Consider the following 25,755-nt stretch of genomic DNA (forward strand, 5'->3'; position numbering starts at 1 on the left):
AGAAGCCACATATTATCTGCTTTAGCAGGCTCGCACTCACTAAAGGCCTCGCTGCCCGGGAGACGGGAGCAGGGCGTGGAGACGAGGGGAGACCCCTGGCGCCGAAAGCACGTTTGCCAATGACCTCATGACAGTGTAGGTATAAATCTTTGCCCGGCCCCACCAGGGACATCTTGGAACAAACCAACGGGAACAAAAGCCGAGGATACAAAGGGCCGGTTTTACGTCTGAGAAGTTCAGAAAATGTCGCAGTTGCAAGATTCACGAGCGGGAATCTGGGCAGGGACAGGCCCATTCATGCTCCCATTGTGGAGGTGTCCTGCTCGGGACATGGGAGCGAGGCGCCGGGGCGGGCAAAGGTGGGCCGAAAACAGCGAGATGGCGGGGGAGAGGGGCAGATCAAAAGTGCCTCCCCTCCCCCCGTGTTCGAGGTGGGGGAGGGTCGAGGGGCTGCTAAGGGGCTTTCCTTTGTGGACTCAAGAGACAAAGTCTGGGAAACTGGGGTTATTGAAAGCCAGGCTTTGGGGGGAGAGGGGAGGAGCCCCCCTCCCACCCCCTTTGCCCCCCCACTTGTTGTCTACGGCCATTCCATCTCACAATGGAAAATGGGGGGTGTGGGTTAACGATATTCAAAATGCAGCCTCGGCCACAGCTGGCCAGATTCAGCCCTTGGCCAGCTGAAGTGCACGTGGGCATCTCAGCCCATGGATTACCATACATGGTCATGTTTCACAATGCCTACTTTTGTGATAGCCTCACTGCTTTTTCCCCCACGCTGTATATGTCTAATCTCTCCCTGATGATTAAATATGTTGTCTATCAAACATCTGCATTAAGTGTCATCCAGTTGATGGGTGCAACAGGTTTCCTTATGGTTACGGTTTTTAAATGTATATATTTTTGGACAACGCCCACCCCCTTCCTATCAACCCCTTAATGGGCTATCCTGGTGTGTTTGGCAAGACAGATAACGACTGGGCCCATCTAAAAATCCTTCTTATAAGTTTTGTTATACCTACTAAAATTGTAGCCCATCCTCATTCCCAGCAGGTAGTGAGTACCAAACAGCATCTCTTAACAACGTTCACGTCTGACACGTACACACTGTTTGTATTAATTTTTTTAAAAACGGCGCAGAAGTCGCTAAAAAAATATTGAACTCATCTTTGGCGACACTGCGGGCTCGCCCACTGTCAGCAAGCCTCGGCACGCGCGCACGCACACGCACGCGCGCACTTGCTCACATGCCACTTCATGGCACACCAGACCCCTCAGGAACGCTTTGGGCAGAATGTTAATTGCCCCAGTAGTTACTGTTTTCCCTCTTAATTGGTTAATTGGGTTGGAATGGGTTGGAAGCTCCGCTGCGCCGCAATGCCACCACCCTGCAGCTCACGGAAGCCTCGGTAGTGACAGTTAGAGCGTGTGTGGGAAACGGTGGAAGTCGGTCACGGTGTGGCGTGTGATACACAAGCTGCGTGGAGAGCGGTCCCCCAGTCCAAGGGCCGCCTCCTGCCCAGAGAGAGGCCTGTCCTCGGCGCAGTCACGCATCCCAATTAATCACACGCACAAAGGCCTGCTCCATTCAGCTCTGCCAGGCCGTGGCACTCAGTTTCCCAGTTGTATTCTGCTGAATTTGAAGGAATGAGGGGGATGTGAGGTGGAGGGGGGGGGGACTGGAGGAATGACCGGCCACAAGGGCATTGGTCCCCCTTGCCTCCCCCTCAAGCTCATCTCAGAGGGGGTGGGCTTCCCTGTATAAAGAAAAGCTCCTGGGAGGCACACGGGTCTCTGGCAGCACTTTGGGAAAGTAGAAGGAAGGACTCTGTCGGGTGGCAGCCGGGGTTGGTTTGTTGTGAAGGATACTTTGAGAAGCCCTGAGAATGTCTTCCTACAGGCGCAGGTTTGGCGGAGAGACCACCAGCGTCTTTGTCAACCAGAGCCCGGTCTACACCCCAAGGAGGCGCCTGCGCTCCACCAACCCCAGTCCAAGGGTGTCTCTGACCAGGGTGACAGGCACCAGCATGAGCCCCCTCTCCACCTTCCGGCCCATGCAGGATAAGGTGGACTTCACCCTGGCCGATGCCCTCAACCCTGACTTCAAGGAGACGCGCACCAACGAGAAGGTGGAGATGATGGAGCTCAACGACCGCTTTGCCAACTACATCGAGAAGGTGCGTTTCCTGGAGCAGCAAAACAAGGTGCTGGTGACCGAGCTCAACCAGATCCGGGAGAAGGAGCCCACCCACCTGGGTGACATCTACCAGGACGAGCTGAGGGATCTGCGGCGACAGCTGGACCAGCTGGCCAACGCCAAGGCCCGGACGGAGATCGAGAGGGACAACTTAGCAGAGGATCTGGACAAGCTGAGGCGCAGGTGAGACCGGATGGGCAGGAGCAGAGGGAAGAGGCTCGAAGGCAGGGCTTACTCTGAGCCAGCAGTTGCGGGTGGGGGGCACCAGCTCTCGTTTTGGGGGATCAGCACTCACTTCCGGGGATTGGGGCTTTTCACCTTCAGACTTTGGCACAGGACAAATGTGAGAAAGGTGGAAAAGGGAGAATAAAGATGAAGAGAAAGATAGGAAAACAGCGACAAGGGGAGAATGCAGTGATTATAAAGAACCTGCAAGAATGAGATAAAGAATTAGTGAGTGTTGGGTGGAGGAAAAAAGAAGCATGAGGTAGAATCGATTAAACAACCTTGGTATTATGCCCCCTTTAGAAGAAAGCTTCTAAGAAAACTTTGGCCCTTGCACTTATGTTTTTCTTGGGGTTTTGTGAGAATTTAAGCACTATTCATAGGTCAACTCAATGCATCAGAACTTACAATAACACATTAAAGGTGATGAGAGAATGTATGTTTGATGTAATGTCCTCGGTGTCCAGGGGTGGCTCCCTTGCTCGTTGTTCCACAAGATCCAAGCTATACCTCACTGAGGAGGACTTAACTAGTCAGCGGTTACTTGTGTTCCTTCTGCAGAAGCCCTGGTCTGTTAGTTCGGGATGGACGATTCCCATCAGGAGCAGGGTCAGTACTGGTTTGCATAAGGTGGGCCCCTGTCTAGAGTGGCACAGTGGGTGGAAAACAGTGGGCTGGGATGCTACTCAGAGCGACTGCCCGTAGTTAGACTACTTGCAAACAGTCTTCCCATCACCTTTTAATGTAAGACGTAAGTCATTGCTATGATTTCAGACAAGCACCATTAACTCTCTGAGATAAGTCACGTGACGTCATAACCATGAGGTCCTGTTTCCAATGTACAAAGTGATGTGCTACCCGTCTCTATGGCAGGTGCCACTAAACATCACATACTATGACTGTAACACAACCGGCTGCCATTTTGGATGGCTTCAGCGAAGAACCTCACTGCAGGTCCAAGTTAGGCCTCAATCAGCCTCAACTATAGACACTCTGAAGCTCTTCGGTTCCCAGTAGCCCCAGCGCTTGCTTCGGGTGTGGCTTCTGATTTGGATCATCCCATCAGATCACGCCGCTCTTTCTCTCTAGATGTGCAGAGTAACTCATAGCAGCTGACTAATGCAACCTGCGTGCGCTCTATCGCTCGCTCCTTTCCCAGCACCACTCTTTGGGCACTGCTCCTCAAGACAGGGTCAGAGCACCACTCTTGTCACTCAGGCATGACACCCAAATGCTTCTCACAGGCCACAGTGCACATGCAGCTTCTTTACAACCAAGCACTCCCTCATGGTGTGGCGTGCCACCTGTCTGACAAAGCACTTCAACACCTCTCAAGAGTTATGAAGCGCTATACAAATGCAGTTACATCTACTGAGTGGCTGGGTTGGTCCCAGTGTGAGCTCAGATAACTAGGCAGTTCGCATGTCACGCCTTAGCCTCCCTTGGTCACAGTGTGGACGCGCCTGAATGGCCAGTTCACGTTCTAGCTCTGACATCACAGGTGAGCCTCCCTGGTTCGCTGGCTAAAGGCATACTGCTACAGCAGACCAGAGCGAGGGCAGGAGGAAGCTGGGGTCCGAATGGGAGTCTGAGTTGTAGTGCTGTGGAAGGGGTGCGCACTGTGTCCCACACGAGGGTCTAACGGGGAGGTCGGGATGACGCAGCTAGTAGAACTGGGCGGTCATTCCCACTTCCTCCCATGGTTTCCGGTGCCCACAGTCTCTTCCTTTCCAGTTGCACTGGGGTTTGAGTGCAAGGACAGAGGCCTGCAGTGGACATAAGGCTTCTAGCCCTACTCTGTGGGGTGAATCATGTCCATGCTACAGCTCCACTGGCATAGACATTAATAGTGCAACAGGTGCAGCGGCCCAGTCCGGCCTACATTTGATGTACTTGACAAACAAATCACCATGAACAACATCATTTGCAGATTTCAACAAGATCGTGTGTTTCGTGCTCAAAGGGATCAACAGTTATTCAAACTCTGCATATACATTTTTATGCGGTTCCTGAGCTTTGACCTGTTGAGTGTTGTTTTCATCTGCTAAGGAGGGAGGGTGTTTCCCAGATGCTGATAAGAGCCTAAATGGATGGAAGGTAAACAAAACACTACCAAATGTAAATATATTTTAAACAGGGCAGTAATAATGAAAACAGAATGACACTTTTAAGTTATTATTATGTGTCTATAAAACGTTAAACTTCAGATAAGCCGTCTCGAAGCACTATAACTATAGGTGTTTCCATTACCCAATGTGATGGAACTGAATGTTCTGACTTCTGAAGTGTGAGTTTGTGTTGCTGGGACTTAAACCAGAACGTGCAGGTCACAGCATTTGTTAGTTAACATCTTGTGACTCAAATAGCCAGCTTTGTCATAATATTCTTGTTTTAGTTTATGGCAATCGTGTTTACATCACGCAGGAAAGGTGCAATATTGTGGCCCTCGAGGCAAAACGTATTTTGCCTTTGGAGCGATCCCCATCACCTTGTAATAAGTCAATTTTTTGTTAGCTTCTTGTGATTTAAAGCCTCCTAGTGGTGCTCTAAGGCAACAGATATATGCTCGCATGTGGAAAGGCTGGCCCTGACATCAAGGAGACCTTAAAACAGTTCTTACTCTAAAAAAAGGCACCCAGAGTTTACTGAAGTCGCAAACAGTTTGCATCTCTTTTAAAGCTTGTGTTTTAAATCTGGAAGCACATCCTACTGGGATACTCACAAGATAAATATTCTGTGCACACAACTGTCTGGAGGGCTGTTTTTTGGTGCAGTGTGCGTCTAGAGACTACAGAGCGTCAACAGAGAATAAACCAAACTCAGTGCTCCAAAAGAGAGTTTTCTACTACAACATGAATGCTGATATAGTTGTGTGTTCTGCTGAGGGCAATATTGTCTGTGCGTTCGAAAACCTATTGTGCTCGAGGGCAGAGAACAGTTTCCACACAATGGCGCTCTGAGCTTCCATGGAAGGCAAAATTATCAATTGTTGGTTGAAAATATTTGGACTCTCATCTTTTGAACAAGTAGTTTTATTTCTCAGGAAACGTGTACATTTGTAAAATACTCAGGTTCATACTTGTTTTATAATACCTATTTTACAATGTCCTAAGGGCTACAGAATGCGCTGTATAATTTGGTTATGTTTTGCATAACATGCCATCATTCAGCTGATCCTGTTGCATAATTTGGTCAGTATTTCTGCATATGTCTTGCAAACCGTTGCCTTTGCGGACACAACCCTTTGTGGCTTCCATTGCTCTTACTGGCTTGGAGAACACTCACTATTAGCAGTGGGGAGAAACTGTGTAATTTCTCCATGAGGGAGCCCTGAATGTTTCACAAAAAAGCCCCAAATACCAACTATACCATAGACATAAAACCACGAAGGTTGCTCATACGGAGGCGTAAATGTTCCCCACACAGTGTACACTTCAAGCAAGAACCCCAAAGCCATTACACAGACTTCAAAATACTGTGATATGTGACCCTAGTTTGCACGCAGAAACCAAAAATTCTACATACGGAACCACAATGCACACACAGAACCCCGAATACCGCACGCACAGCACTCACAGCAGGTTGCGCAAGTGAAACCTGACATCACCTTAACACTTAACAGGTGGGGTGGCGAATGTTCCAAAACGGGTGCAAGTGCAGAAGGTGTAAGCAATCATGGCGTGTGCAAAAGTCAAGGCATGCTGCAAAAGGGTGCAGCTGTTAGTGGAACATAGTCTAAATATTACACAGATACTAAACACGAAAACCCGTGTACATTGACAGCCTAAATTGTATGTACATGGAGCCTCCATGCACATACAATTTAGGGTGTTTATGTACAGTACAAGGGTCTTGGGGTTTAGTATCTGTGTGATATTTAGACTACTGTGTAGTTGTGTTTCGGCGTGTGCAGCATGTGGGGCATTGTGTGTGCAGACATTTAGCTTCAGTGTGTCCGTTTTTGAGGCCCTCTGTGTGTAGCGCGGTCGTGGCTCTTCGTGCGCAATACCTGGCTGGATGGATGGTTGGGTAGACGTGAGGAGGTGGAGGGGAAAGGCAAAGAAGGGGTTGGATGAGTCGCAGCGCTTAATTTGAGCCGGTGGTGCATGTGGGAGTCGTCTGCACTCGTCCGTGTGTTCGAAATTCCATCTAGTCTTTGGGGATTCGCCTGTTGCTTCCTTGGGTGCCAGGAGTAGCTTTGGGGTTCCACCTCAGGCAAGACTACTCAGGATGATTAGAGCGCTCTACACGTCTCTGATTGACTGTTGTTAAGTGTTTGGGGTTCCGTATGTGCAGCTTATGAGGCCCCGTCGGTGCAGTGCGTGGGGTTCCGTGCATTTAGTGCCTGGGGTCCCCTCAGGGCAGCCTATGGGGATCACGGTCTAACTGCGAGACCTAGTTACTTGGACGTCTGTCTGTGGGTTTAGTTAGTATACACGCGTTCCTTCTGGGCCACCTTTTTCGGGTTCCGTGTACACTGTTTGTTGGGCGCGCGTGGACGCAGCCTGCGGGGTTCGTGGGTGTCAGTCTGTCGTCTTGTGTACCGCACTCGGGCCCTCTTCGCTGCTGCACTGCTTTTCCTCTCAATGCTCAATTATTTTTTATACCGTCTCGGTTGCTTCTCTTTGAAACATTGATTTCCAAGCCCAAGCTGTGTTCTACTTCCTGCTCACGATAAACAACTAATTAGACAACGGGAGCGGGCGAGCAAGAGAGACATAGGGAGGGGGCGGGGGCACAAAAAGAACACGAGGAGAAAGTGGGAAAGACAAAATACAGGGCACAGAGCCCAGGAAGAGTATGCGCAGAAGAGAAAGACAAGCAACGTGGCGTGATAGAAAGTTGGGTGGATGGGAGCGCGCGCGGTGGGTGGGTGAAAAGATAAATGGACTAAAGAGGTAACACATCTGTCGACTCACACGAGCCACCGTGTGACACACGATATTGGCTCCAGTCCCGCCACACGGTATCCTCGTGATGAGCTGATATCACAAGGAGGCAGGAAAAACCACTGTAAATGGTGGTTTTCCAGCTGCTTTCCAAGACTTTGAACTGCCCACGTCCACGAGGGGTGTGATAACACCCCAGGATATCGGCACCAGCCTCTGCATGCTTTTTTGGGGGGTTTAGGGGCGGGGTGCCTCATAGGTACTTCTCGAAACGAGGTCCGCCCCCTCTTCACATGGTGAGATTGTCCTTCAGATGGGTGAATGAGTGATGGCAGGATAGACGTAGAGGTGGGCAGATGCTCTCCAGAAAAAAACAGGGTTCTTAAACAAGGGGAAAAGTTGGTTACAAGGTCTAACATGTTGTCGTGTGAACATATGGATTAATGGGTTTGTTCATGATGGGTGTATGTATTGATGGTGGATTAAAGAGAGGGCCAGTCAGTGAATAGCTGGATGTATGATGGGCAGGTTGATGGGTGTGTTCATGGATGAGCGTATATATTGATATATTATTGGGTGGCTTAGCAAGTGAATAGAAGAATGGTTGAGGGGCAAGTTGACATGTGTGTTTAGGATGGTGCGAGAACTGTGGGTGGATTACAGAGTGAGTTGAAACATGGATGACAGGTGCGTTGATAATGGATGCATGTGTTGATGATGACTCAAGAGATGGGTTAGCGGGTGAATTGATGGATGTGTGGTGGATTTGTTGATGGATTGGCGCATGTACCGATGATGGGAAATTCAGTAACGGGCATGTCCACTAGTTCACTGATGGATGAGTGTGCTTTTGGTGCATTTGCTTGAAGTTGGACTGATGGGCGAACACAATAACACATAGGGCCCGATTATGATGTCGGGCGGATCGTCACCGACAACCCGTCGGTGGTGGTCTATCCGGCATCTCAGTCTGCAGTCCGACCGCCGCATATTGATGCGATCTGTCAGAGCGCGCCCGCAGGGCCGGCCTGGCCGTAGCGGGAACCGGGCATTTCCCCGGTGGGCCGGAGGGGTGGGGGCCAGTTTTGTGCCCACAGGGGGCAGCTTTTCTTACATGGTGCCGGTTTTGCACCAATGCTACAAAATCGGCCCTCTGTAGAAAAGCGGGAGCAGTCCTTACAGGCTAACACCCACCTCCCCTCTCGTTCCCATGGCCGGTGGAGAAGCAACCTGCCAGGGCTGGTTGCAGTTCCCAGTCCAGCCCTGCGCACCGGGCAGAGGGACTGACCGACGTCTCCGACAGGCTCAAGGAGCCAGTCAGGTTGTTGGTCGGAGCGTAATCCCTACAATGGGGGCAGTGCCTGAGGAGGTAGCGCTGAAGGGGTTACGATGAACCTCTGCCTTTACATGGCGTTCCGACCGCCATATGAAGGCAGACGGAATGGAACTTTGGGGGCCCCTAGCAGGCCCCCCATGGACCTCTTCTATGGGCCCAGGGGTGGCACATGTGGTGCATCCCCAAACATCCATGCATCATGTGCCAGGCACCACATGGTGCCTGGCACACAGTGCTTGGATGTTTGCGAACTGCCTATTTCCACTGCGGCTTGTGCTGGAGCCCTTTTCTAAGGCCGTAGTATAAGTAGCAATGGAAAAGAGAGGTTTTCAACCGGCTGCATGGCGGTCACATTGTAATCGGGCAGGTTGAACATCCGACATATAGTCGGCCGGCACCTGCCCGCCCGCCATCGTAATGAGGCCCATAGTTACGTCAGTGGATTAATAAATGTTTTTTGGGTACATTTAATGAGTTTATCAAGAGGTGGGTTGAGGGGGTGAATAGAATTGCACATGGATGAATGTTTGAATGGATACAGCAGTTGATGGATGAATGAGTTTGGTGTGCATTTATGTGCTCTGGGTAGGTTGATGGGTGATAAATGAAATGTATAAATAGGTGGATTAAATGAGTGAAATGGATGCATAAATGGATAGACAGACGGACACTAATGGATACAAATATCCTAATGGACATGGTCGGGTGGGTGTGTAAGTGCACTGTGTGGGCTGACGGGTGGCCTGGCGGTGAGGTGAGGTGAGACAAAGTGTTTCAGGTGCAGGTGAATATCTGGGTGAGTTTTGATATGAGTGAGTTGACGTGAATGCATTAGCTAGTGCACAGTGGTATTGGCCAGCTGGTAGGATGGTAATTAAGTGGGTATGTGGTAAAAGTGGGAAAGGAAATGAAGCAAGGTACAAGGACAGAGTACTCATGTGATGGGTTAATGAATGTATGTAGGGATGACTAAGCAGAATCCAGGAAGGGTGAAAGCGAAAGAGGATAAAATGTATGGAACAGGCTTAGGGATGGGTGGATGCACTGCTTAATTTGTGCAGGTGTCTGCAGGTAGTGGGCAGTAGCACTTGTTTTTGGCGACCAGGACTTATTTTTCATCTCCGCTCTTTGACCTAGCGAGAAAAGCAGAAGAGGGAGAAAAAAGGAGGAAGAGAAAGTAAAACCGTGACAAAGTGAGAACGCAGAGACAAAAAGGACATGAAAGAGTGAGATAAAGGGACAGAAGAAGTAGGGAGGAGGTAAAAGAGGCATGAGGTGAATCAAAAGAAAGCAGCCTCGATATTCTGTAACTTTGGTATTCAGCAGCATCTACAAAGCGCTCCTAACTAAATCTTTGTGCCCCATGTATTTTTTTTTTTTTTACAAATTATGAATTAGTGTATGGAAACCCCCTATTTCTATCTCTTTGCATTTAATGTTATGGGGCACCAAATGACACACCACCACATTCACTGTGGAGACACATGTGTAGTACCCACGTCGTTACACAGCTGCAAGCCAAGCAATAGACCAGATATACTAAGCACTAGTCGCAATTTGCAACCTGTGTTTTGGTGATTAGTGTAGTATTTTGCTAACTGACCTACGTACTAATAGGTCGGTTCACAAAATACCAAATTGTAGTGGATCAGAATTCGACCTACTTCATCCATATTAATGAGGTAGGTCACAAATTGCATCCCAATACGGTTCACAGCCATCACAGGGATGGTGGCTTGCTTGGGTCAGCAGGCCACCTTATGTGTGATTGCTTTTAAATAAAGCAATCATTTTTTTTAATGCAGCACGTTTGCCTTAATAGAAAACAGAAGGCGCTTAAAAAAAAGAGAATTTTAACAATCATTTTTTAGGGGTAGGTAGTGGTCCATGGTATCTCTGCCTACTGTTAAAAATGCTTTTGTGAACATTAACAAGGGGGGGTCCCCTAGCAACCCCTTCCCATTTGTGAATGGGTTACCACCATCTTTGTGCAGTCGATGACAGATAAATGTTTTACAGCTGGATTATGGTAGCAAAATATGAATACATCCAATTTCCAATGGGTATTACATATCAAAAGGTCTTAAAGGGAGCTCGCAAACGGCCGATTTTATGGCTCTAACCCTTTGCGAACGCAAAAAGATTTAGTACATCAGGCCCTAAGTCTCTATGGTTTTACCGCCTTAAAAATAAGGCATATGGTCGGATTCCCCAAACCTCCTATCTGCACACAGTCAATGAGCATGTCAGCTCCAGTGCAACATGTAGCATGTGTCACCCACCAGTCTTCTCTCTGTGGAGACGGTGATTGTGACTCATCTGCTCAGTGGCTGGAGGGTCGCGCAGTGGGTTTGTGCTTGCTATAAGGGTGGGTTAGGGTGACATAGGGGTGAACATACTGCAGGACTTGATGTTAGTATTGGCATGCGCACCTACAAGGGCCCATCCAGGAGGCATAGTTGAGAGGAGTTTGAAAGACAGTTCTTAAGAATTTGAAAATGTTTGCCACCTAAATTGGCAGTGTCTCTCAGTTTGGCTGGTGATACTTTTCTCACATTGAACGAGATGGCGAAGCCAAGAAGGTACGCAACATGCTGACTTGAGATGGCGATAGAGGGCGCACATATCTGGTTTTCCAGTAATAGTGAATGCCCTTCCCCAGACTTAGGGGTGTTGCCCTCTCTGGCCATGTGCAGTCTACGTTGTGGCGTTTGAGATGGGGCGGCTCAGGCAGTGATCCCAGACAGTCAGCCTGCTGCAGGATAGAGCTATTCATTTTGTGCTTGTTTCTTCCACTGGGGTGGATACCATTTCCTACAATGATTGCAGATCTCATCCTGGAAAGGGTTTCTTCACTTGTGTCAGAGATTGGATATGGTTTCAACGTAGTGGAGGTGACTTTTAAGTGAACCTGATCATTGCCATCCTCTTTCATTCGCCCACATGGAATCGGATTTGCATCTGATGAGTCCTCAGTAGGTTGCTGATATGATGTTTAGACTCTTTTGGTTTTTCCTTTTTTACTTCCAGTGTGCCTTTCAGGTACAAAGCTACCTTCTAAGGTGCAGTGTATGTACAATCGTTGCCCGTGCAGGAACCACAGCTACAGAGGTGCATGTTAGTTGCAATCTTTCTTTTATTTGTGTCACAAATCTACCAGCTTTTATATTGTGTCTGCAGCTCCTCCCTGATAGGTTTGGCCTGGAAGTGGACACAGGTATAGCAGTGCGTTGCGCTTCCCACCTAGTTTATTCCAAACTCAGCCCTAACCATGATGTCATGTCACTCCTCGTGGTGTGAACTCCATTGCTATCTCGCTACAAAAAAAACGAAAACAGTAACTTACTCACAACACACCAATCAGGATCCAGAATGGGACATGGAATTGATACACCATCATTAAAAAGTCCGAACAACAGCCACCCATCCAGAATCATGCCTCCTGGTTTTATTTTACTTGCTTCCCAGCAGCTTTTGACACAATTGATTTCTCCAGATCTCTCTCTCTCCTGGACTATCACTTTGCATTGAAAGACACAGTCTCCAAATGATTTTCCTCCTTGTTCTCCTCCAAACTCTCCCAAATTGTGAAAATGGACAACAATGTCTCCGACTCATCCTCCATCATTTGTGGGGTACCACAAGGACCTATATATTTAGCCTCTCGCTGAAATCTGCAAAGAATCAAATGCCTCTATCCACCAACACGCAGTTGACACAAACATTTACCTAAAGTCAAACAAAGCAAAAGGAAGGTGCACTACATAAACAGTCGAAAGAGAAGTGAATTCTTTGAAGGTTCTTCTTTTTATTAAATAAAAACAGCGGCACACAGCCAACGCGTTTCGTTCCCCAGTGCCAAGGGAAACTCGTCAGGGCTATTCGTAAGATGTGTGGACACCTTGTAGTGGTACCCCAGGACGATAGTAGTCCGTATATATGTCAGAAGATTGGCCAAATTGCAAGTTATTATATCATCCTGGTAATGTAAATCCGATGGCCAAGCAGTAGTCTTATTGGTACATTTTTATGGGTACTTGATAAAAACACACATAATTTCATCGTGCTGGGTAAGGTAATTCTTTGCCGGTCCTGGTTAAAATAGGTAGCAGTGGATGGATATAATAGTTCACCTCTGCTAAGTGGCAGTCTCCTTCTCAGACGCCCCACAGGTAATCACACCACAAAGCTTCCCTCTTGGGGTCGACGTGCAGATTTATATTAAGTTGCCAGTCAGTACTTCCGTATTAAGAAGTTAACGTCTCATCTAGCGCTAAAGTTGAACACGCTGTTGTAATTTAATAAAAAGAACCTTCAAAGAATTCAATTCTCTTTCGACTGTTTATGTAGTGCACCTTCCTTTTGCTTTGTTATTCTTATTGTTTAAAAGACACCTTGCAGCAGCAGGTGCCGGAAGCTGTTGCACTTGCATTATTACTTGTAAACTGAGCTAGTGATTGTGCTTAACCTTGGTCTGCTGCTGTGTTCTTTCATTTACCTAAAGTCCACAACATTATTAGGCATCCTCACCCTTAGAATGGTCCTACTTAAAATCCAGACATGGATGAAAAAGATCTTCCTCACTCTTAACGTTAAAAAGACTGATTTCATACTCTTCTCCCCAAAGTATACAAAAGTAATTCAATCCAGATCTGCTGCAACACTTAAACTCACCATATTTCAGTCCCACCTTGTCGCCTTCCTTAGAGTAACTCTAGTCTCTTCACTAATAATGGTATTTCATGCAAATAAAATTGCAAAAGCGCAAATTTCCATCTATAGGTGTCTACCTAATCCTCATTGAATTGCACTGGCTTTCTATTGAGACTAGAATCAAGTGCAATCTGAACCTTTAAAACAATTCACTCAAAGCCCCACCTTATTTGACCAACCCTACTCAAGATCTCTGGAGGCCCCAGGCACAAAACTCAGAAGCAACAGTGGAGGTGTTGGACATGTGCATGTACACAGTGCCTTGAGTTTGGGGTTTGAGATGTATGATGGTATAATTCACTAGAGGGCACTGTTAAATTAAAATCTTGCAAAACGAAGTTTTAGCCATTGGAGGTCCTCATAACATGTCTTTTTACCCCACGATCTACCTACAGGAGCCGTTAAAAGCTTAGCGCTCACTTGGACCTTGGGCTTTTACTGGCTATAGTCATCTCCTCCAGGCATTATCATTTTAGGAGACTCTGAAAACTTCTGCCGCTTCTTCCTACTCTTGGTAAAACGCCTCACAGTGTCGAACATCATTGGCGGATGCCTGGACCATTGCAATTCCCTTTATTTGGGATTGTGAAATGCTCGCAATTCCTTCCTTGTGGGCTGCAGGTCAACTAAACCCTTGCAGCCAGACTAATTATTGGGCGACCAGGAAGTCTCCAACTCACTCCTGCATCCGCTTCATTGGCTGTCGCTGCATGCCATTTTCACCAACGTACTCCTATCTTCACTCATGTTCTCTCAGGCCTTACAAACTGCATTTGCTAAAAAACCCTCAGTTTTGAAGATGTAACATCATGGGTGGAAGCTTGTGGTTTTTGACTCCAGCTTTGGAGAAATCCATTCCTCTAGATTTTCACACTGCTTCTGACATTGCTCATTCAGAATGAACTCTTGAGGGCATATTTATTAAAAGCTCACGCACAGCAGGACAGCAAGCAAAGGTAATGCGCTGCACTGTATGAATATAAGGCGAGCTGCACAGCGCCATATCGACAAAGATATGAAACTCATCTGGTTTCTCCCTGTGCTGGCACCCTTGAGGCTGCCTAGCAACAATGCAGACACCCTGCACCATGGTGCAAGGGTGCTGCATTCATGCAGGGTTATTTTGGCGCAAGAAGGAGTACCATCCTGCACAAAAACAATCCTTACACGCATATTCCTCTTTCTATATGAGCTGCAGAATGCAGCACAACTGTAAAAAGAGAGTCATGAGGAGTAATAAGGCTATTTCTCTTCATGACATCTCTGTCGGGTGAGCATACCATTTTGCCGTAAATGTAGGTTTACAAGTCTTTGTAAATCTGGGTTTGCATCATAATGCATGGGGGATCAGTCACGGCTCCTGCAGGTAAGCACAGTGGAGTGCTGGGGCAGGGTGCGAGGGAGGAAGTCGATAGACGTTGGAATAGGGAAAATAAAATAAATACATAAATCCTATTCCGTCTTCTGTTAACTCCCTCCTCCCCCCGCCCCACCTTCCAAGGGCGCTTACCTGCAGGAGCCGCGGCTGGGGTGGATGCATCTGAACCACCTTGTTACACCCATGTAAGCCTCCCTGACACAAAGTAACACCAGGCAGTGTGTAATTTGAATTTACTAAACCACACAAAGCCAATCAAGTCGACTTCGCGTGGATTAGTAAAATGGGGCGACTCTCACTCACCGGACTAGGGGGCGACTCTCACTCACCGGACTTTCCAGGCAAGGGGTGGCTGCCTTCATCCCCCAACCACTCTTGGACCCTGCCAGCTGTCTCCCCCCGCCGCCGCAGCCTCTGACACCGTGCTGCGGCCGCCGAGCGGGGGAGACTACAAATCCCGGCGTCCATAGCGGCAGGAAGCCGCCAGGAGGCGCTACAAATTCCCCCTACAGTCTCGGGGGAGCGGGCGACTCTCACTCACCGGACTTTCCAGGCAAGGGGTGGCTGCCTTCATCCCCCAACCACTCTTGGACCCTGCCAGCTGTCTCCCCCCGCCGCCGCAGCCTCTGACACCGTGCTGCGGCCGCCGAGTGGGGGAGACTACAAATCCCGGCGTCCATAGCGGCAGGAAGCCGCCAGAGCACACTTCCGCGCCAGGAGGCGCAACAAATTCCCCCTACAGACCCGCGTCGCGGGAGCGCCGGGCTAAGCCCGGGCAAAGGGCGGGCCCTCTACGGCCCTCATCGGACCGAGGAGGACGGGGACGGGCCACCCCCTTTGTCCGTTGAGAGGTAAAGTTCCGATCAGTACTTTCTCTAACTATGCCTAAGTCCAATACAGGGGACATGTTCGACAAAATCCCTGATGATATATTTGCACAATCTTCACCTAGTTATGCGTGGCTGAATGACTTAAATAGCCTGTGTAGGGTTAAGTATGCGCCAACAACACTTTCTCCCACGTTACCATGCCCAAGGGAGCTGAAATCCCTCCCTGATACTCATAAAATATCCCCCATGGTCATACCTGCTCAAAGGAAGATCGATGGGGACAAAGACAAAGAAAACGGGAGTCTTCTCAAAAGACAAAAATTTGATAAACCTTCTACACCATCTCTAATTAATTTGTCCTTCCTTTCACCACCTGTTGCTATCTTGGACGATTTATTACCATCTTCTCATCAGGCCCTTTTGACTAGGATCGAGAATCTGATCAAAACTTTAATACATCCCCTAATACACCCCCTGATGGTCAAAATCAACACGTTGGAGGAGAAGCTGACGGGGTTGGAGCACTCCATTGACTCTCTCCTGAAATCCTCAACCCATGTTGTAACAACTCAATGCCCGCCGACACCTGCTCTCTCAAATCTATCTAATCTGATTATTCCTTATGAAGCGGTGCCCACTCGATTGCCAACCTCCACCTCCTTGTTCCTTACCAATCCCAAAGCCCCTCCGAAGCTGACAACAGCACGTAACATTCCGTCTAACCATGTGCGCACCACCCACATACACTTACCTCCAGAGGCAGCGCCTTTTGTAATTGTTCTCTCGGGTGTCCCTGAGCTAACAAAAGGCAAAGCTGAGAGACAATACGAACTTATGAACAAGGTCAAGTTCTGGTTAACTAAAAACAGACCCCTGCCCAAACACCTTGATGGCCATATAATAAGTGTTCGGAGGGTTGGATGGCTTGGACCCCAAAAAAAAGACATCTTGGGCGATTTGATCCTGATTCGATTTAGGAGCAGACACATTGTGCCATATATACAGACATGGCTATCTCATAATGGTGATGGACCTATCTCTACCTGGAATCTACATGATTTTTACCCTAATATGCCCTACATGCATTCCTCTAGTTCCCGGGGCATTGTCAAGAACCAAGTGGGTAGAGGATCCCATTTAAGTAATGGTAGTAGTCCTCCAGTGGCCTTTAATTTTCCCAAACTATCGTACAATAGTTTAATGTCTTGTAATTACTAAATTGCTCAGAACACTCTTTTTGAATCAGTCCTATCTCATGCCTCTAAAATTAGAAACTGATGAACTTATACCCCGTACAAGCATTTTTTTAAAGTGATTTCTAATGTTTGTAGAAGTATAGAATACCCCTGATTTATCTGTACTCTTTTATGATTATTGATCTCCCTTTGTACCTCAGATAATGGAAATATATGATTTGCTATTTGTACTCATATGCACTGTATAAACCATCTTTGCACTTGGATAACTGTAATTTTGAATATGTTGAATTGCTTTTTAAGATTGTACTTTTATGGATTTTCTTGTAAATCCGAATAAAGAGATTTTGATGATAGTAAATGTCAAAAAGGATTTTGGAGCGCCACTCTGCCACAAAGTGACGCAATCCCGAAATCATAGTACATATGGGCGTTGGTTTTACTTGAGCTGGCGAGGCCTCACCATGTTGCCCATGAGACGTTGTTTCCTCTGCATCCGCGACCCCCCTCACCCCACAATCCCCTGAGAACCATGGATAATTAGGCTTAAACTCTTGATATATAATGATATCAGGATGCACGCCGTGAAGGAGGTGTTCCAGCAGCCTCTTTAACTTTCGATGAAAGCAAGACACAACATACTTTCACAGAAATGTTTCAGAAAATCTGCTTTCTGATGGTAATTAAGTGCAGAGGCGTTTTCCCAACAGTATTAAAAGAAATGCAAACTTTAAATTCTTTGTCTTGCTCCCGACCAGGGCAAACAGAATATTTCAGAACTCTGGCTTCTGCTGGCCGGTATTATTCATGAAACGGTATTTCTGAACAGTGCATGTGAGAGACCTTGCTCAACAGCGCCACCGTATGGACGCAATCCGCATTATTCATAGAAGCGAAGAAACCAGTTTTCCATACATTTGTCACAAGTAGTTTTCCCATACCCCTTTGTGATATACGGAGAACCGCAAAAGACTCAAAAAATTTAATAACTAAATGATCCACCATAATCACCCCTCGCATAAAACCAGCCACCAACAGACACAGGGGTAGCTATGTAATTCTTACTCCTTCAGTTTTACTTATTATATAAACTCAGAATTTAACGGCATTTTAGAAGGCTCATTGTGAGGATGACAAAATAATCCGGTGGTATAACTTCTGCGTTTCTAACATAATTAAAGCAGGCGACAATAGAACCTTGAAACGTGGACACTGAACATCACTTCCTGTCAATGGGAGGGACAGGAAGTGCATGGAGAAATAGAGAAAAGTACTCCCGTCCCGACAGTACTGTACTGAAGTTCTACTGTAAGGTGTCTATAGTGTTTACTACCACTGTGTGGGGTTATGAAGCACTTGGTCGCAGGGGTAGCACACTACATCGTGTAACCTGTGTGGTTGGAAGGGTGTTGTCCTAGATTTGATCCTAAGAGGGAAGTGTTTCCATGTTATGTGTTATGTCCACCAGCCTGCGGTTATCATGCGATAGGAAGCGGCGCTGGTGTGATGGATGAGTGAGAGTCAGATGCTCAGTTAATGTTTAGCAGTATCTTCACAGCTTTGATCAGCTCAGCAGGTCCCGTTATGGTATGCTTTATGCGCACAGTTCACTATGCTGTTTATCGCACAGGGTCGACCATTCTGAGATGTTATGGTCCTGAGCAGGCATAGGCAGGCATGCTCACTACCATTCCTATGTGATTTTAGAGTTTATCTGTTTGTATCTCTTCCTTGAGTGACTTTACAACATGTACATTAGCAATTTTTTCTGTTTGTATCTCTTATGTAACTCATGTCCTTATGTAACGCAACTGGTTCTTTTGTAAAGCGCTCTGACACCTTTGGGTAATGTTCGCGCTATAAACAATCGCATTAAATAAAATAAATAAATACACTAAATCAGCCCCAGAGACCCACCTAATGCAAATCAGTACTGGCCCTGCTCCTCGGGTGAGCAGTCCATAGCAGACCTTGGTCCTCTCCCACCTTCACCCTGCAGCCCACTGCTTTTTTACTTGGGGAAATTTGAAATTCACACCTACCGAATCTCACTCACTAAGCTACGCCCCTGTGTATGTGGCATGAAGGCACGTGTACTAGAAGCTGGGTTCAGGCACAAAGACGGCCTTCTGTTGTAACTTGCATAAGACTGTCCTTTGCTCTGTGCTGTTTCCATGCGTGTGCATCATTCCAGAGAGTGAGTGCCTTCCAGCTTCGCTGGCACAGACCTGCAGTCCTCGCTGTGTCGGTGAAAGTCAAGTGGGCCCAGAGCATTGCATATCTGAATGGAGATGCTACGTTTACGTGTGTTCGCTATTGATATCTATGGCGAAAGGCAATACTCTAGTGACATGCGTGATACGTAATACTGTTGACCTGTCGAGGGAAAACAGCAACCATCTACAGACACTCGTTTCCAGGGGTGTAGCTCCAAAGGGGGTGTTTGGGGTGTAACACCCCCCTAAAAAATGTATTCTGTAGTAAATAGTTGGGTACAACTGCCTTCAGTCGGGGAATGTGAAGTGTCTGTTGGATTTCACCATGGATTTTTGCATGCCCACACCGACAAAAAACACAAACTCTCTCGTTTATTTATGAAAGGCCTCAACAAATGTTGATTTGTTTGAAAAATATTGTGTTTTAAGTACACCTAACGATCCGCACTGCTTTCTCTTTCAACTTCCACTTAAGCCCTTCCCCTCATGTCCGGCTTCTCATATAATGTGTTTTAACAAGATGTCCTAGGGTGATTTTTGGGAAATCTGAAGCTCACGCTCCCCAGCCCCTCACCGCCCACCCCCCAATTATACTGACCAAGCTACGCCCCTGTGCATTTTCCTTTTGTTTTCCCTTGGATAAAGCAGTTAAATGCCATTTTCCATTGATTCCCGTAGTATGCCATTGAATTTTATGGAAAAGACGGTTACAAATAACTGAAGTTTTATTACACATTTGGAAACAAAACCCTACCTGGACAGAGTGCAACATCAAAGTTGTACAACAAATTACGACTGCACCCGCCTAGTACTGCCCCGCATTCTTCCAACAACACCAACAGAACGCCACCTCTAGGGGGTTGGAGAACATGGCGGTGGAAGCCATTTCTCACAATGGCTGCCCCTGGATTCAACATGGAATGTGTCAGAGCTTTGCCTCAGAGAAGACAGACCACTTCAGGCCCTGCTTAACAGAGAGTAGGAACAGTTGGAATACTAGAGCGCACATTTCATTTCCTTGCATGACTAAGGGTGGGCAGATATGCAATTTTTTTCAACATAATGCACATTTTTTGTAAAAAAAAAAAAAAATACACATTTTACTTACATTTTACTTGAGCTGCATGAAAAATGTATGCAAGGTATGTCCTCAAGCACAAAAAGTCATGCAAGATAATTATTTATTGTATTGTATGGTACCACTTATGCACCCACGGCGGTCTATGTCGTGGGTACAGAGGTCTTGCCACAGACCTGATCAATGAATTTGGCAGGCAGCCAATGTTTTGGGTCGTCGACTGAGTGACATTTTCTACGCGAGCCACTCTCCAAAATGCAAACAAAAATATAAAAAAGCTCAAGTCCAAGAAAAACAAGAAATATCTCGAATATGTAACCCGTGGTGATCATAATCTATGTAAGATTATGCTTGTGTAATGAAATGTCTACTCATGAGCTACAGCTCAGCCCTACCATTGTCAAAGGCCTAAATCCAAAGGAAAGGGTACTAAACAGACAGATGTTATAATCATTGATGGGAGATAAAAAAGTGCACACAGAAAAACCAAAGTTGCGCGCGCAGGCAGGCAGGCACGCACACGCGCGCGCCTGGACTCTTAGAGATGCACCGCTGTCTCCGGCGGGAGCAGCCGGGGGAGAAACCTCCCAGCTCGTCTGGATAATGAAACAGAAAATCGTTAGTGAAACCTTCCCCAGACTCAAGCTTCGCTCTTTCTTCTTTCTGTTATTTGTAAGGTTACAAGACGAGATTAATCTTCGCTCGGAAGCTGAAAACAATTTGTCTTCATACAGACAGGTGAGCAATGTGAGGGGGCTGAGAGGAAGGGAGAGGTGGTATGATTGTGAGAGAAGGCGAGGCGGAGGGCAGGCGAGGTCTTGTGGCGGAGAATAAGAGAGAGAGTGATGGAGGAGGGGAGTGATTGAGAGAGGGTAACAGAATGTTGAGAACAAGAGGAAAAGGGACACAGGAAAGTCATAAAGGACCAGAGAGGTAGCGATGGGGGACTATAGGGCCCAGATAGTAATATGGGATGTGGGAATATTGAGAGACACAGAAGTGTGGAGAGCTACAGAGGGTAGAGGGAGATGGAGGGAGGGCTGAGAGAACATGGTGAATATTGAGAGACACAGAAGTATGGAGACCTAGAGAGAAGGGGTGGTGAGAGAACATGGTGAATATTGAGAGACACAGAAGTATGGAGACCTAGAGAGAAGGGGTGGTGAGAGAACATGGTAAATATTGAGAGACACAGAAGTGTGGGGAGCTAGAGAAGGGGAGGAAGAGAGAACATGGTTAATATTGAGAGACACAGAAGTGTGGAGACCTAGAGAGAAGGAGAGGATGAGAGAACATGGTAAATATTGAGAGACACAGCAGTGTAAAGAGCTAGAGAGACACAGAAGTATGGAGAGCAAGAGAGAAGGGGAGGATGAGAGAACGGGATGAATATTGAGACACACAGAAGTGAGAAGGGCTAGAGAGAAGGGGAGGTGTGAGAACATGGTAAATATTGAGAGACAGCATAGTGTAGAGAGCTACAGAGAAGGAGAGGATGAGAACATGGTGAATATTGAAAGACCCAGAAGTGTGGAGAGCTAGAGAGAAGGGGCGGTGAGAGAACATGGTGAACATTGAGAGACACAGAAGCCTGGAAAGCTAGAGAGAAGGGGAGGATGCGAAAACATGGTGAATATTGAAAGACCCAGAAGTATGGAGCGCTAGAGAGAAGGAGAGGATGAGAAAACATGGTGAATATTGAGAGACACAGAACTGTGGAGAGCTAGAGCGAAGGAGAGGTGAGAGACCATGGTAAATATTGAGAGCCACAGAGGTGTGGGGAGCTTGAGAGAAGGGGAGGATGAGAGAACATGGTGACTATTAAAGACACAGAGGTGTAGAGAGCTAAAGATAAGGGGAGGATGAGAGAACATGGTGAATATTGAGAGACACCCTGACGTAGAGAGCTAGAAAGGTGAGAGAACATGGTGAATATTGAGAACCACAGAGGTGTGGGGAGCTAGAGAGAAGGAGAGGATGAGAGAACATGGTAAATATTGAGGGACAGAAGTGTGGAGTGCTAAAGAAGGGAAGGATGAGAGAACATGGTGAATATTAAAAGACACAGAAGTGTGGAGAGCTAGAGAGAAGGGGAGGTGAGAGAACATAGTGAATATTGAGACATGCAGAAGTATGGAGCGCTAGAGAGAAGGAGAGGATGAGAGAACATAGTGAATATTGAGAGACACAGAAGTGTGGGGAGCTAGAGAGGAGAGGATGAGAGAACATGATGAATATTGAGAGACACAGAAGTGTGGGGAGCTAGGGAAGGGGAGAATGAATGAACATGGTGAATATTTAGAGACACAAAAGTGTAAAGAGCTAGAGAGACACAGAAGTATGGAGAGCAAGAGAGAAGGGGAGGATGAGAGAACATGGTGAATTATTGAGAGTCACAGAGGTGTGGAGAGTTGGAGTGAAGGAGAGGATGGCGTTACATGGTGAAAAGTGAGTAACAGAAGTGTGGAGAGCTAGAGCGAAGGAGAGGTGAGAGAACAGGGTGAATATTGAGAGATACAGAAGTGTGTAGAGCTAGAGAGAAGGAGAGAATGGCAGAAGATGGTGAAGATTGAGAGACAGAAGAGTGGACAGCTAGAGAGAAGGGGAGGATGAGAGAACATGGTTAATATTGAGAGGCACAGAACTGTGGAGAGCTAGAGAGAGGGTGAGGTGAGAGAACATGGTGAATATTGAGACACAGAAGTGTGGACAGCTAGAGAGAAGGGGAGGATGAGAGAACATGGTTAATATTGAGAGGCACAGAAGTGTGGAGAGCTTGAGAGAAGGGGAGGCGAGAGATCATTGTGAATATTGAGAAAGAAGTATGGCTATAATGGTGAATATTGATTGGTTGAGGAAGGTCTAGCCGGGAGCCTAGGAATAACTGAGAAGTGGATACTGGAATAATGAGATAAAAGGGTGTGTGAGATAAAAAGTGGCGAACAATGAGAGGACAATTGGATAGGAAAAGGTGTGCCAAAAAGACCAACAGAGGGGAACGAGTACATTAAAAAAAGGAAAAGAATAGTTTAAAAACAGCAGAGGAAAATGTGATTGGAAGAGAGAGTTTGAGAGCTGTAAGTGAGGCCGTTGATAGAAGAAAGTGTAAGGCAAAGAAGAACATATCCCAGTGAAGGAGGGAAAGAGAATTTGGTGCACACGTGCTGGAGTGGGAAGACATGGGTGAGTCTAGGGATGGCAGGCAGAAGTAGCAGATGGCAGTGGGGTGTTTCCCACGGATTGGTAGTAGAGGAGATTTGAGGGAAGTAAGGGTGCGTAGAACTGCATCTGGAGGGTGGTTGAATGGGTTAGTCCTGCAGAGAGGTGATGGAAGCCTCAAGACTTCTATTGCATGATGATGGTTAGGGCCGAAGAGCCAGGATTGATGAGGTTTGGGTAGAGTACATCTAAATAGATGAAGCTGATGAGGAGTAGCTTTGAAGTGGGTGATATTGACGGGTGACAGATTTTGGTGATGGATGACTTAGTTTAACAGTAATACCCATATGGTAGAGGAAAGGGTTTAGATAGTCACATGTGGGAGGGTGCTACAGTGGGTTAGAATAGGTGGGATACTGATTGGTATATGCAAAGGTGTTGTTGGAAAGAAACCTTGAGAATGATTTGGAAAATGTTGAGGTGGAGGCATTGATAGAGAGGGAAAGGATGACTTAAAACACATTTAGAGGTGTCTGATGGAATGTTAAACTTGAGGGACCTTTGTTGACAAGGTGATAGTGTGAGAACAATGTATGTGTGAGAAACCAGTAGAGGTTGGTAGGGGATGCACAGGTGCGTATCAGTGTGTTTTGTACAATGTATGTGGAGAGTTTGATCAATGTTAGTGTGTGAACTTTCTGTGGGCAGCGAATGAAGTTGGAAGAATGTGTGTATTCCAGGTACTTGTACAGTATGAGAAGGAGATGTGAACACAGGTTTGAGAAGGAGATGTGAACATAGCAGTCTTCCATGGGTGAGTCTGTGGTGGGTTAGAGACAGGTGGGTAAAAGAGAGGAAGGTGTAGGGATAGTCTTGAACATAAGCCCTCCATGTGGGGAGGTTGAAAGGTGTGAGTGAAAAATGGCAGACAGAAGGTGAGCTGAAAGTGAGGAGGAATTTGAGTTTGGACGTGGTAATAATCCCTCTGATGTATGTTCCTCTTCTGCCTTCATTAGGATGTGGATGACGCGTCCCTGATCCGTGTAGATCTGGAGAGGAAGATTGATTCTTTGCAGGATGAGATAAACTTTCTGAAGAAAGTCCACGACGAGGTAAGAAGAGGCAAACTTAAATATACTCATAGCTTAACTTCCAGTTCTGTGTCTTGTATTCTCTTTAGATAAACTGTGTCCTTTCCTGATTCCCTCTCAGCACTGATCTACTGTGATGGGGTTACGGCATCCAAGTTCCCTTCACCACACTCTAGGTGGTGCACTGGTACTGATGACAGCATGTGATCTACACTTCAGTCAAAGTAATAATTTGATCAATGGACTGTTGTCATGGGATATACTGTCACACAAAATCATTCTTGAATAAGTTCCACCTATATGGCATTGAAGACATGAATTAATAAACAAATGTCCATCCTAGCATGGCTGTGCAAACCAGATCATCCCTAGGCTGAAGGAAGTTTACAGAGGGATAAAAAAAAGTGTTTTGCATTTGTTTTTTACAAGCCATGGAGGGCCTCTGTGCGGGTGGTCATTGAGAATCCAATACATGGCTGGCGTTCTTTTCCTGCTGCAGCCTATTTAGAAGAAGGCTTTTGTCAGATGGTTGCATGAACTATCCTGTGATACAGTCCAGTGGTTTTCTTATGAGTTATTTAGGGGTCCTCCTATGGATGCATTTGTGGGTGATTTTTGATGGAAGATGGTAATATCTGTGGGATGTCCCAGGACATTTGTAGTACTTCACTCCCAGCGTCACTGTTGAAGACCGCCCTTGTTAGGACTCCTGGTTAGTTCAAGTAGGACACTAGTTACTGAGACACTCATTGCTGTCTGTTTCTTCAGGAGCTGCGAGAGTTGCATGACCAGCTGACCCATCAACAAGTTCACATCGAAAAGGACTTGGTGAAGCCTGACCTGACCGCTGCGCTACGGGAGATTCGTGTTCAGTATGAGTCTCTGGCGACCTCCAACCTACAGGAGACTGAGGAATGGTATAAATCCAAGGTAAGGCAGCCTGATTTGACATCCTTCTTGGCTGCTTGGCTTACATTCACTATAAGTATGCTGAAGCTGCCCTATTCCATTGTGACAAATTTCCAAAATGAAGAACGCCAGCTTGATGAAGCCAGTCTGATGAAACTGCACTGTGGATAATTGTCTTATGGGCTAAACTGTGACCCAGTGTTCCTGGTTTTTCGGAGGCATGGTAGTCACTAGTGTGTCAAAATAGTTTCCATTCTACCTTGAAGGTTCTACCTCCAAGGCCTGCTTCAAGTGCAGAAGGAAGACATGTTGGTGGCTGACATAATGAATGAATAAATATATCATCGTAGGCATATGGCACACACAACAATCTAAACCATTTCTAGGCACTGTTTATCCATCTCCTACGCAAGCTTGAAAAGTTTGAACAGCAGTGTCTTGAAAAGGTAACTCTAATGCATATTCTTTACCTTAAGAACAGAGGTAAACACGCCCAGAGTCCTTGGATGGAAAAATGTCCTTCAGCTTTGTACTGTAGTCT

General features: G+C 46.7%; 1 protein-coding gene across 1 annotated transcript in view; it reads left to right on the plus strand.

The window, feature by feature from the left end:
- The first annotated feature begins 1,790 nt into the window (after positions 1-1,790).
- The window catches only part of GFAP (glial fibrillary acidic protein), a 49,973-nt gene continuing 26,008 nt past the window's right edge, over positions 1,791-25,755 (plus strand). The window contains exons 1-4 of the mRNA XM_078645137.1: positions 1,791-2,377; positions 20,733-20,793; positions 24,231-24,326; positions 25,074-25,235. Coding sequence (XP_078501263.1) covers positions 1,884-2,377; positions 20,733-20,793; positions 24,231-24,326; positions 25,074-25,235 — 813 coding nt within the window. The 5' untranslated portion in view covers positions 1,791-1,883. The remainder of the gene's footprint in view (positions 2,378-20,732; positions 20,794-24,230; positions 24,327-25,073; positions 25,236-25,755) is intronic.

Source organism: Lissotriton helveticus, chromosome 5_1 (genome assembly GCF_964261635.1).
Source record: "Lissotriton helveticus chromosome 5_1, aLisHel1.1, whole genome shotgun sequence".
Classification (NCBI taxonomy): domain Eukaryota; kingdom Metazoa; phylum Chordata; class Amphibia; order Caudata; family Salamandridae; genus Lissotriton; species Lissotriton helveticus.